Source organism: Lithobates pipiens, unplaced genomic scaffold (genome assembly GCF_037356315.1).
Source record: "Lithobates pipiens isolate NorthernLeopardFrog02 unplaced genomic scaffold, aLitPip1_a1.2 Scaffold_8, whole genome shotgun sequence".
NCBI lineage: Eukaryota > Metazoa > Chordata > Amphibia > Anura > Ranidae > Lithobates > Lithobates pipiens.
In genome coordinates, this window is record NW_027507903.1 from 542,238,347 (window position 1) to 542,252,099 (window position 13,753).

At 46.5% G+C, this 13,753-nt stretch overlaps 1 protein-coding gene across 5 annotated transcripts in view; it reads right to left on the bottom strand.

The window, feature by feature from the left end:
• LOC143960809 (zinc metalloproteinase-disintegrin-like VAP1) overlaps positions 1-13,753 on the bottom strand; it is a 295,153-nt gene that overhangs the window by 242,726 nt on the left and 38,674 nt on the right. For all 5 annotated transcript variants that reach the window (XM_077469729.1, XM_077469728.1, XM_077469726.1 and 2 more), the window contains exons 6-7: positions 13,294-13,471; positions 5,456-5,518 (exon numbers count right to left, since the gene is read on the bottom strand). In XM_077469729.1, coding sequence (XP_077325855.1) covers positions 5,456-5,518; positions 13,294-13,471 — 241 coding nt within the window. The remainder of the gene's footprint in view (positions 1-5,455; positions 5,519-13,293; positions 13,472-13,753) is intronic.

Consider the following 13,753-nt stretch of genomic DNA (forward strand, 5'->3'; position numbering starts at 1 on the left):
CTGCTGACAATAGCGTTGCCATCTGCAATCTTTGCAGTCAACGCGTTAGTCGCGGTAAGCCCAATACTCACCTAGGGACGACCGCCTTAAGAAGGCACATGAGCAGCCATCACCGAGCCCAGTGGGAGCAACGGAACACACAAAGCCACACTGCAGGCTCTCACCGTCCAGCCTCGTCTTCTACTTCTCCTTCTCCTCTCTCCTCACAATTGTCCTCCACTCCACCTTCCATCACGCCAAGCTCACATTTTTCTGCAAAAAGGCAGGCTTCCGTGGGCCTAATGTTTGAGCGTAAAAAAATGATGATGCCGGATAACCCTCTTGCCCAACGGTTGGCGGCTGGCTTGTCAGAACTCATAGCCCGCCAACTACTGCCATATAAACTGGTGGACTCGGAGGCCTTTCGCAAATTTGTGGCCATTGGAACACCACAATGGAAGGTCCCAGGAAGGAAGTATTTCTCAGAGAAGGGCATCCCAGAGCTATATGGCCATGTTCAGCGGCAAGTGAATGTATCTCTGGCACACAGTGTCGGTGCCAAGATACATCTGACCACAGACACGTGGTCTAGCAAACACGGGCAGGGAAGGTATATCAGTTTTACTGCCCACTGGGTGAACCTTCTGACGGCCGTCAAGCATGTAACCCGTGGCACCCGTGTAGATTTGGTTTTACCGCCACGGATTGCATGCAGGCCTGACTCTTCTTCTCCTCCTCCTACTCCATCCTCCTCCCTCTCCTCCTCAGCTGCCTCCTCCTTTTCCGCTGCTAGCGTCTCTTCCACTGCACCGCCCAAGCTCCCCAGAACCTATTCCACATGCCAGGTGAGACGTTGCCATGCCGTGCTGCGTCTGTTGTGCCTGGAAGCAAAGAGCCACACTGGCCCGGCACTCCTTTCAGCTTTGCGTTCACAGGCAGATGAGTGGCTAACACCGCTCAATTTGACAGTTGGTAAAGTGGTGTGTGACAACGGTGCCAATCTGCTTAGCGCATTGAAACAGGGCAAAATCACGCACGTGCCGTGCATGGCACACGTCTTAAACTTGGTCGTGCAGCGATTCCTTGTCAAATACCCTGGGGTCCAGGACATCTTGCGGCAGGCAAGGAAAATCTCGGCCCATTTCAGAAGATCTTACACGGCCATGGCTCGCCTTGCTGACATTCAGCGGCGACACCATCTGCCGGTCAGACGTCTTATTTGCGATTGCCCGACGCGATGGAACTCAACCTTCTATATGCTTGATAGGCTGCTCCAGCAGAAACGTGCAGTTAACGTCTACCTGTATGAACTCTGCGAAAGAAACGGTTCTGGGGAGCTGGGTTTTTTTTCACCGCGCCAGTGGCTGCTCATGCGCGACACATGCAGACTTCTGCGGCCATTTGAGGAGATCACCAAACTGGTCAGTCGCAGCCATGGCGCCATCAGTGACATGGTACCTTATGCCTTCTTTCTGGAGCGTGCATTGCGTCGTGTCATTGATCAGGCTGTGGAGGAGCAGGAGCGGGAAGATGAGGAAGTCGCAATGCTGGATGAATTCCCAGGGGGGGCTACTCTATCTGAGACAAGTCAACAACAGGAGTCTGATGAGGAGTCAGAGGAGGATGGTGCCGGGGCGGATGAGCAGGAGCAAGAAGAGCATGCTTTAAACCTTTCTGGGATCCCTGTTGTGCGAGGATGGGGAGAGGAGAATGAAGAGGACGACATTATCCTGGATGATGAGCAGGAGCCAGGCCACCACACCGCTTCCACTTTAGTGCAAATGGGGGCCTTCATGCTCCAGTGTTTTAATAGGGACCCCCGTATAAAAAGCATGAGGGTCAAGGACCAGTACTGGGTGGCAACGTACTTAGACCCCCGGTACAAACACAAAATGGCGGAAATGTTACCGCCGTCGCAGAGGGCTGTCAGAATGCAGCACTTCCAGGCCTTGCTTCGAGAAATGCTGCATTCTGCTTTTGCGTGCGCTGGCAGAGGAGCAATTCCCACTCCCAGAGAAGGATTTGCGGGTACCAATCCAACAGCGCCTGCAAGAAGAGGCCGGTTTGAAGATGTGTTGGTGACTTCGGATATGAGGTCATTCTTTCAGCCGACCCATCGACAGGTGTCATCCGGATCCAGCATCAGGGAACGCCTAGACCGTCAGGTGTCCGACTACATTGGGTTAACGGCCGATGTGGACGCTCTGAGGAGTGATGAACCCCTAGACTACTGGGTGGGCAGGCTTGACCTCTGGCCAGAGCTTGCCCAATTTGCAATCGAACTGTTGGCTTGCCCCTCATCCAGTGTCCTGTCCGAAAGGACGTTCAGCGCAGCAGGGGGGATTGTGACCGATAAGCGTACTCGCCTAGCTCACCACAGTGTTAACTACCTCACATTTCTAAAAATGAATGAGGCATGGATCTCGGAGGAATTCAACACATGTGACCAGTAGACCATGTATATGTCTATAAACTATTTTTTTAATCAAGCACACAGACCTTCTTAATTCATTTGGCTCACTTCCTTGACCCAAAAAAGCACACCGTACTATATGCCCCTACCCTCCTCTTTGAAGAGGTTGAGCGGTGTCATATTTCTACTGGGGCTGCTTATGATATCCCTGTGCTGTGCTGACTTCCTCCTGGGGGTTCTTATTATGAAGGGATCACACTATCCCTGTGCTGTGCTGACTTCCTCCTGGGGGTTCTTATTATGAGGGGATCACACCATCCCTGTGCTGTGCTGACTTCCTCCTGGGGCTGCTTACGGTGCTGCTGTCAGTGCTGTATGTCACGGTGCTGCTGTCAGCGCTGTATGTCACGGTGCTGCTGTCAGCGCTGTATGTCACGGTGCTGCTGTCAGCGCTGTATGTCACGGTGCTGCTGTCAGCGCTGTATGTCACGGTGCTGCTGTCAGCGCTGTATGTCACGGTGCTGCTGTCAGCGCTGTATGTCACGGTGCTGCTGTCAGCGCTGTATGTCACGGTGCTGCTGTCAGCGCTGTATGTCACGGTGCTGCTGTCAGCGCTGTATGTCACGGTGCTGCTGTCAGCGCTGTATGTCACGGTGCTGCTGTCAGCGCTGTATGTCACGGTGCTGCTGTCAGTGCTCTGTATTACGGTGCTGCTGTCAGATGCCTCTATCACGGTGCATGTGTCATTCCGGTATGTCACGCTGCTGGTGATCATCTCCTGCACCCTCTTCTTTGCCTACCCTGGTCTCTGACCTTCCCTCTCCTCCATTGCCTTCATTAGCTCCATAGTCCTGAATTGTTAGAACAATTTCCCAAATAAAATAAAAATGCTTGTAGTTATCGATCCCAAATTCACCTCATACATGTATTATGTCATTGTCCAGATGGTGGGACTACGTTTTACCCCCTAATAATTACCACGTGGCCGCAAATTCGACATGAAGGTTTGCAAAGTTCGCCTCCCATTGAAGTCAATGGGGCCCGCGGCGAACGGTCGGTTTCGCGAACGTTTGGGTCCGTTCGCATTTCGCGTTCGCGAAACGTCCCGTCGGAAGTTCGTCCATCACTAGTAAACAGGGTATATACAGCATTATTTTTATAAAGCACAATCACAGGGGGCCATTGCAGTAAATAACAGAGCAGATTATTGAATCATGCATTGATGGGTTAACAACCACTTTAAGAATCCTGTCTTAGTCACCTCTGAGAAGAATTACATCGAAATAGTAGACAACTAATATTGCAAAACTTGCAGAAAAACACTGATAAATTTTAAAGGGTAACTCCACTTTCGTGGGAGAAAACATTAGCAAATTAGCATTAGCACATTTTCTTTATGCTGGGTTTTAAGAAATTCAATAATTTATAGGTTGGATGAAATGTTTAATGTAATATAACATGTTTGATATTAAACAGTACATTTCCCTGTTGCGTTAAATGTAAAGAAGGCTATTCATCAGTGGTGGCTCGCCCATAGGGGGCATATGGGTGCCGCCCCCCATCCAGGCAATCACCAAAACAAAAACAAAAAGTAAAAAAACATTTTTTCTAATACTTGGCCTTTAAAAATAAAAAAATAAATAGGTCCTTATGGGAAGCGCCACATCTATGCAACCACGAGATTCATTTGTGGGCGTTTAGCCTGCCTTGCGGCGCTACCTGAAGCGCCGAGTAGCTTCCGCTACTGTGCTCGTAGAATCTATTACTACAACCGGGTGGTTTGATAGACATCTCAGTTTGATGTTACTTCCTGTTTCTCTCTCCCATTGCACCTGGGAGAGAAGAAATAGGAAGTATGAGAGGACGGACAGACCTCACCTCTGTGGAAGGAGACACTGCTGGAGAGGACACACAGCAAGGTAAGTACCGCTGTTCTGTATTTGGGGGACACAGGCATGGCTACATTTGGTGGACACAGGCATGGCTACATTTGGTGGACACAGGCATGGCTGCATTTGGTGGACACAGGCATGACTGCATTTGGGGGACACAGGCATGGCTGCATTTGGTGGACAGAGGCATGGCTGCATTTGGTGGACACAAGCAAGGCTGCATTTGGGGGACACAGGCTGCATTTGGTGGGACACAGGCTGCATTTTGTGGGACACAGGCTGCATGTAAGGACAGACTCTGCTGGGGACACCTGATGGCATCTGGTGGCAGGCGACTTGGCTAGTGATGCTCAGGGCTCCCACTGATTCTGCATTATGGTGAGTTGAATGATTTCATTTTATATTACAATGTAATAATAGAAATAATGTGCTTAAATCATCCTGACACCATAACAACCATGGTGTTGGTATGATTGAAGTGCTAACACCAGGTGTTTGGAATATCTTTATCTGCTGATTGTTAAACTTTCTAGAATACACATATTTCTATTGTTGTATAGGTTCTGCGCCTGTTGTCCCTCTATCCCTCTCTCCCTCTCCCTCCATCCCTCCTTCATCTCAGATGCTAACCACACCACCTTAGAGCCACGCCCACTATTTTGCTGAAACCACATCCCTTTTCACCAAGTGGGAGGGGTCAAAAAAGAAGGGCAGGGTCTGGTGCCCCCTATCCTAAATCTTCACCAGCCGCCACTGCTATTCATCAGGCCCAAAAAAGGACAACTGAAAAGAAGTGAGGGACAGATAGTAAGGAAGGGGTTTAGGTGTTTGGCCTGTGCAATGGTTGTATTAATAAACTAATAACAGCAGCTTTTATTTTGGTCGTGCCTTCCTCTCTCCTCTTAAGGGACAGATGGATTGGTACAAAAAGAGGTAAAGTCCCTCCAAAAATGAGACAATTTGGAGCTTTTTTGTGCATATGGGTTGGCACAAAATGGTGGAATTGTGGCATTAAACGTAACCATCTTACTATAGGTTCTCATTTTATCTTTAATAGTAATTTTTCAAATATTTTTCTGGGGTACACTAGTGTAATTTATATGCCGCCTATGCAGTATTTGCATAGTGCATCCCCTGTGCAAGTGCCATTTACTGTATAATGTCATCTTACCATGGAATTATCAGCAACCATGTACAGCTGAATGTATTTTCTTGCCTTGAGGAATGCCTTTTTCTGTAAAAGTGAAAGAAAGCTCATTAAAGTGTAAACAATAATTTGGGAAGTGTAAACAAGTCTGTGACAACACTGAGGAAATGACACTTTGCTACAATGTAAAGTAGTGAGTGTACAGCTTGTATAACAGTGTAAATGTATAGTCCCCTCAAAATAACTCAACACACTGCCATTAACCTGCCTGGTGGTATGATTATGTCAGATTTTTGAATCTCAAAGCGGTACATTGTTTTGCATAGACATTTGGCGTTTTATATTGTAGGCCTTTCTTCTTAGGAATAACTCACCTAAATCTGTCCAAACAAGAGTCTAGTAGACATCCCAGGTATGATAAACTTTGAAACACAAAGTCATAAATTATAATATAATAAATAACTATAAATAATTATCAAAAATAATAATATAATAATAACATGTATTCAATAATGTAATCAAATCAAAAACACTGAAATTAGCTCAGTCCAAGAATTGTCGTTTTTGTCACTTTCAGTGTCTGATGATGACTTTCCCCTCTAATCACTATCGCTCAATTCTACAAGTAATTCTTTCAGAATTGAGCAATTAAAGCCTAAAAGCGATTAAAGCCTAGTAATTCTAATTTACATCAGCAACTGGTGCTTGGTAGCAGGTGGTGATGCAAGACTGATTCATTTTTATGAAGGGCTGTTGATCAACTGAGTCGGTAGACAGGCGCACCCTGTGATCGGTTACAAAGCCTCCAGCAGCACTGAATGTGCGTTCTGATAAAATGTTGGATGCAGAACAGGCCAGTAGCTCAATTGCATACTGTGCAAGCTCTGGCCAGTGATCCATCCTCAAGACCCAGTAACCCAGAGAATTTTCGGTGGGAAAGATGTCCAAGTCTGATCTTGCCCCTAGGTATTCCTGCACCATGTAAATCAGACACTGGCGATGGATGCTGGAACCGATCATACCTTGGGGCTACGGGACTAAAAAATTGTCTAAACGCATCGGCCGGACGGCCACCTTCTCCACCGCTCCTTCTGTGACTGACCGAAAACCTCAGCAACACGTTGTCCAGGACCAGGAATTTGTAACCTCCCAGTCTCTGGGAATACTTTGCACAGACCTTTCTGAAAGGCCTCCCGGAGATGTTTCATCCTCTGCTCCCTCTGTGATGGCAAGATAAGGTCCACAACCTTACCCTTGTAATGTGGATCAAGGAGGGTTGCCAGCCAGTAATGATCCCTCTCCTTGATCCGATGAATACCAGGATCCTTCCACAGGCTTTGCAGGATCAGGGAGGCCATGCAGCGTAGGTTAGCTGAAACATTCAGTCCGAAGTCCTCTGGGTCACTAAGGATCACATGATCCGCAGCCACCTCCTCCCAGCCACGTACAAGTCCATGGGTTTCTTGGGACTGTAACTGATCGCTTAAAGACTGCTGTTGGTGCTAGGCTCCACAAACATGCTGATACAATCCTCCTCCTCCTCCTCCTGTGTGATTGGTGGGCCAGCAAGAACACTGTCTGGATAAAGGGGGCCTTGAGAGGTAAGGAAGTCCTCCTCTTCCTGCCTCTGTTCTGCCTCAAGTGCCCTGTCCATTATTCCAAGCAGTGTGCTCCAACAGGTAGACAAGAGGGACAGTGTCACTGATGCATGCACTGTCATTGCTCACCATCCTTGTGGCCTCTTCAAATCATGGCCCACTGGCTTGGGGAAAAAAAACAAGCTCCCCTGACCCTGTCCTGGTGCCATAGTCGCACAGGTACTCATTGAGGGCCCTCTGCTGCGTGTGCAGCCGCTGCAGCATAGCCGACGTTGAGTTCCACCTGGTGGGCATGTCACATATTAGGTGGTTCTTGGGCAGGTTAAATTCCTTTTGGAGGTCAGCCAGCCGAGCACTGGCATTATATGACCGGCGCAAATGCACACAGACTTTCCTGGCCTGCCTCAGGACACCTTTTAAGCCCGGGTACCTGCCCAAGAACCACTGCACCACCAAGTTAAGGACGTGAGCCAAAAAGGGCACATGGGTCAGTTGTCCCTGTCGGTGGGCGGAGAGGAGGTTAGTGCCATTGTCGCAAACCACCTTAAGCTTAAAGCGGGATTCCACTCTTTTTTTATTTTTTTCTTACCTGTCTCACTGGTGGGTGAGTGCTACCTTCGATTGGCATCCACGTCCGGCGTTTATTTGACCCCCGGCGCCACAAATCTTTTCCTCAGGATGACTTATAAAAACCTGCCCTGGCATTTTCCATTTTAACTGTGGGCGTCTGAAGCCCACAGGCATTTACTTCCTGGTATATGATGACGTCTGGCTCCCAGCATGCTCCGCTCCATCTTGCACATGCTCAGTGAGAGCAGTGACAAGGAAAGAAAAACTTTCATTGTCCCCCATGGATTCTTGGGAAATTTCCCAGGGACCATTGCGAGGACGATAGCCACACCTACTCCCACGGGAGGACAACCAGGAAGTCAGCTGAAACATCAGAAATAAAAGGTAAGGAAATGATATTTTTTTTTTTCAGGGTTCGTTTAGGTAAGTATACTATCTGTTGATTTTAATAACATGAACTTTCATTTTTAGGTACCAAACCACTTTAAGCTGGCATGGCGTCAACCACCTCACAGCCTGCCCCTGCATAGCTGACAGAATCTCTGCCCAGTGTGGCTCCTGTCCCCCAAGCACACCAGCACAACCACCGCATGGAACCTTTTTGCCTGCTTACTTGCGTAGCCCCTTGAACGCCTACGGAGCACAGCTGGTTCAGAGGACAAAGCACAGGAAGAGGCCATGAAGGAAGAAGAAGAGCAGGGGGTGGAGGAGAGAGGTGTGGCAGAATCACCACTAGTAGAATTTAGGTGGCGTGGTGGCGGAACAACCTCCAACACTACTGCACCTTCTCCTGCATCCTTCTCAGCTGCCTGCAGTCACCCAATGTGCCGTGAAAGATAGGTAACGTCCCTGTCCATGCCTGCTGGACCATGAGTCAGCGGTAATATGCACCTTACCACTGACCGCCACGTTCACCAAGGCCAAGAGATTGCCTTCCACATGCCGGTAGAGAGCTGGAATCACCTTCCATGAGAAAAAGTGGCATTTGGGAACCTGCCACTGAGGAACCGCACATTACACAAATGGAAGGAGCAGAGTCTACCAACTGAAAAGGCAGAATTTGAAGTTCTAGCAATTTAGCCAATCTAGCATTCAACCGCTGGGCATGTGGATGGCTGGGAGTGAACTTCTTTTGGCAGTGCAGCAGCTGGGGCAAGGAAATTTGCCTGGTACAATCGGGCGTCGGTGTACTGATTGTCGGTGTACTTGGCTGTGACACACCTAATTCTACACCTTCATTCCTCTCAGTGCAGGTTTCAGAGAGGACTGAAGGTATAGTGGGGTTGGAGATCCCAGTTGATGAGGAGCAAGGAGAGGTCCTCATTGTTCTTTGGTGTGGGTCTTTTAGGTACGCTTGCCAATGAACTGCATGGCAGGTCGACATATGTCTAGTCAAGCATGTGGTGCCCAAGCGGCTGATGTTTTGGCCAATGCGAGATACGCTTGAGACATATGTTGCAAATAGCAGCAGTACAATCTGATGCACTTGTCTCAAAAAAGGCCCACACCAAAGAACTTTTGGAATAACGCGCAGAGACAGGAGCATCCTGCACATGCGGAACTATGCGGTGTGATGCAGTCGGTGTGCTGCCCTTAAGCTGGCTCCTGGAGGGCATCCTGCCTGGTTGGAGATGTGCCTCCTCCTCCTCTCTCCTATCAGGCACCCACGTGGATTCAGTGACCTCATCATCCCCTCCCTCCTCATCACTGGAGCAAACCTGGCAGTATGCTGGAGCTGGGTGAACATGACTGCCAGATTGCTGTTCTTCTTGGGCACCCCCTCTCTCTGGGCTCACGTTACTGCCTTCCTCTAGCTGGGTACCATCATCAGAGCCTTCAAAACGCTGGGCATCATCCTGGAGCATGTACCCAACATTGTGGTCAAACAGTTCGGGTGACTCCTCAGGAGGACACGGTGGGGCTAGGGAAGGAGTGACTGATGCCATTGAGCTGAGGGAAGAGGCCATGTTGGCAGCTGCTTTGCCAGACAAAGTACCCTGAGCCTGGGTGAGAGAAGATGAGGACCGCTTGGTCATCCACTCTACCAAGTCATCGGCAGGTTGCAGCTCAACGTGGCGAGCTGCCGAAAAGAAGGACAAGCATGTCCCACGGACACGTGCTGATGAGGATGCACCAGCACTGTTGCCTCTAGACACAGAGCCTGCTTGCCCTCTCTTATTGGCTTGCGACTGTCTGCCTCTCCTTGTTGGCCTTCCAGACATACTAATGGCCTGCAGGGAGATGTAGCTGCACAAAGCTGGGACGTATATATATACTGATTATACCGCAGCTAGCAGAATCAACAGCCTGCCTGTAGTATTATTAGTATGAGAACACCGGCAATTGTATTCAGGTAAGCTTTATGTGCACACTGTGCAAAGGACACTAAAACAAAATACTGTAGCTCCCTGCCTGTATTTGTATGAGAACGCCGGCAATTGTATTCAGGTAAAGCTTTAGGTGCACACTGTGCAAAGGACACTAAAACAAAATACTGCAGCTCCCTGCCTGTATTTGTATGATAACGCCGGCAATTGTATTCAGGTAAAGATTTAGGTGCACACTGTGCAAAGGACACTAAAACAAAATACTGCAGCTCCCTGCCTGTATTTGTATGAGAACGCCGGCAATTGTATTCAGGTAAAGCTTTAGGTGCACACTGTGCAAAGGACACTAAAACAAAATACTGCAGCTCCCTGCCAGTATTCATATGAGAACACCGGCATTTGTATTCAGGTAAAGCTTTAGGTGCACACTGTGCAAAGGGCACTAAAACAAAATACTGCAGCTCCCTGCCTGTATTCGTATGAGAACACCGGCACTTGTATTCAGGTAAGCTTTAGGTGCACACTGTGCAAAGGACGCAGTACACTAAGTGAAAATACTGCAGTTCCCTGCCTGAATACAGTGTATAAATATATATATACATACACAACACACCTGGAATGCATATATATCCTCTACACACTGTAACTGAAGCTAACTGACTCACCTGCCTACTCTATCTAACTCAAATTAAATTACACTGTCTCTCTCTATGTCTTTAACCACCACCGCAACACACTACACAAGGCCGCCATGCAGGCGCCTTATATAGTGTGGGGCATGTACTAAACCCCCTGAGACATAATTGGCCAAAGCCAGGGTGTGTTGTGATGCATTTTTTCTGCGCTGTGATTGGCCAAAGCATGCGGGTCATAGCCGCAGCGAATTATGGGCCGTGATGCGCCCCTCAAATTTGGCGCGAACGGCCCTTAATGTTCAGAATTCGGCGAATGGACGAACTCGAAGCTCATCCCTACTCCTAATGTATTTACCAGCCTACTCATGTTGCATACATACAAGAATTCCATTGCATAGTATACAGTCACCACAACTTGCTCAAGAGCTTCATGGGGTTGAGCATTCTAACATTTCAAATGGAAAACAATATAACAATGTATTCTAGCAGGCTCACCAGCTAGCTATAAAAGGAGAAAAAATAAAATAATGCAACCCCCTAATCCAATTCTAGTAAACTGTGATATATTTACATTTCTTTTTTGGTGTTTTTTTTTAAATTGTATTTGTATGGTCTTTAATGCATTAAGAGAGTCATCATTACCTTTGCAGAAGGATAGGTCTCTAGACAGCCTTTTTTTTTGGCTTGCTCTTAAGCTTTCTTTCAAAATTGGTGCTGGACATCCCTTAAAAGATACTGCACTTTACAAGGCTCTATTTTAGTTTTTTTTTACACTTTATTTCTATACTGACACACACAAAGACAAAAAGAATTAAAGATCAGAAAACAGTGAAGAGGGGATGTAATACTGTATTTTCTGGCGTATAAGACTACTTTTTACACTTAAAAAAATGCCCAAAAATTGGGGGTCGTCTTATACACCGGGTATACAATGCTGCCCGATGGATGTCAGCCCCCAAATGTCTGATAATACTGTATGTGGCTTCAGCTACAAACAGTATATACCGCTGAGCCAATCCCGGCGAGCGATGTATTCTATTAATGAATACAGAGCCTGCTTGGATTGGAGTAACAACCTCTGCCAATCCGAGCAGGCTACATAGAGTAGCCTGCTCGGATTGGCTTTGAGAGAGAGGGAGAGAGGCAAGGGCTGATGATGCTACAGCCTCTGCCAATCCAAGCAAGCGTTGTATTCATTAAAAGAATACACCGCTCACCATACTTCCCTGGGTAAATCCATTCACTGATCTCCTACTACTATACATCCTGCTGTTTGCCTTTGAGGTCCCAGGCACCCAAGAGGGACAGGTAAATCTGGGACATATGACAGGGGGGTTATTAAATGCATTTTGGTGGACAATTCCCATAGAATGTAACCCAAAAGTGGTATAGGTTTGGGTAGTGAAAAATTCTTCTTTCCAGAGTTGTGGCATTCAATAGATCTCTGTTTGTGTTATTATTGTTTGATTTACTTTATGACATATCACAGCATGGCGGATGAGTAGTTGGCATTCTTGCTTTGTGTTTTTTAATGGTTCTAATGTTTTTTTTAAATGGTGTTGCCTTAGAAGGGGGGTAGTCTTATACCACGAGTAATGCCCAAAACCTATGTTTTCACTTGAAAAATAGGGGGTCGTCTTATACGCCCAGTCACCTTATACGCTGGCAAATACGGTATTTATACAGACTAGCTTGAACCTGTTTTGTAAACAAATAAGCTAAAGGCAAGATAATTAAGTAGTTTGTTTTTGACCTGCCCCCCCCCCCCCCCCCCATTATTAAGTTCTGGAACTCTGTATCATCCATCATTATTGCTTTTGTTCTGACCCTGGTCCTAATGGCTATGGAAGTCTGCATATTGGGCCTGGTGGATAATATCATCCCTACCAGGGCGGGGAAGACGTTGGTCAGCCTTCTTCTTTTCTATGCCAGGAAGGCTATTGCCTTTCATTGGAAAAAGAGGCTCCCTCCTTCTACTTCTTTTTGGGAAACCACTTATAAACAATAATCTACTACTTTACAAAGACACTTATACCAATCGTGGCACTTCAACCAAATATGATAACATATGGTCCTAGTGGTTGGCAGATCCTTCCACTGCCTCCTCATAATATGATATTGCTGTGGTTTTGATACCCACATGACCTTCATCATTAACAGAGCCTCTTTTGTTTTTTACTTTTTGCTTTCTTCCTTGGTTGATGACACGTTATACGTTTTTATTCTCATCCTGTTGTATAATTTCCACCCATTATCTTGATGTTACTGATGCTCATTTGAATGGTTCAGTTATGCCATTTATTATAAACCCCTGTGTGGGTAACACAGCTATGTTTTATTGTTGTTTTGTCTGTATGTTGTACTGTTAGTACTTGTAAAACTCAATAACATTTTTTTAATAAACTAATTAATTTGATAAATATGTAGTTGGGTATAAGAAATCTATGAATCTGCCACTGCCATCTCATAGCACCCTATGCCACTATTCAGAAATAACATTACAGTGTGGTACCGTTTTTGTCATATTTGTGGGGTACTTTTCCATATGCAGACATAGCAATGCAAACAGAAATTAAAACCAAATTCACTGTGGCCAGTAGGACCAACAGCAGACAGAACAAGATAAAGCACTCTACAGCCACCAAATAAAGTTCAGTATTTCTAATATAGTGACTGAAAGATGCATTCTAATATAATTTTTGCATTATGAATATAGAGCATATGTTTCCTACCTCATCATTGCTTGTGGAAAAAGATATCTTGGTCTTTATGGAATCATTGTACATGGTATGGTCCACACCACAGGTTTTGGGGTCCTCCAGGGCTTGATAAGAATACACAGCATGTGCACCATTCTCAGTCTTCAAAGGTTCAATCAACAGCTGCTGTTCTTGTGTCATGATAAAACCACTAAAGTAAAAAACAAAACAACATTACCTACAACTAATAAATAGTGCAGCGCTATTAAAAATACTAAATTCCTACCGTTTTAAAATGTAAAAGACAATAATAAAATCTAAAGAGAAAAGTCCATGTATATAAGCAGAAAATGGATAGCGGGGAACAAGGAGTAAAAGAAGGAGTCCTCAGCTGTGATCACTGTGCCTCCCTACAGGAGGACCCGATCACATCAGCTGCAGCCACCTTCCACTGATCGTCTCTCTCCGAGACATGTACGCAGTGAATGCTTGT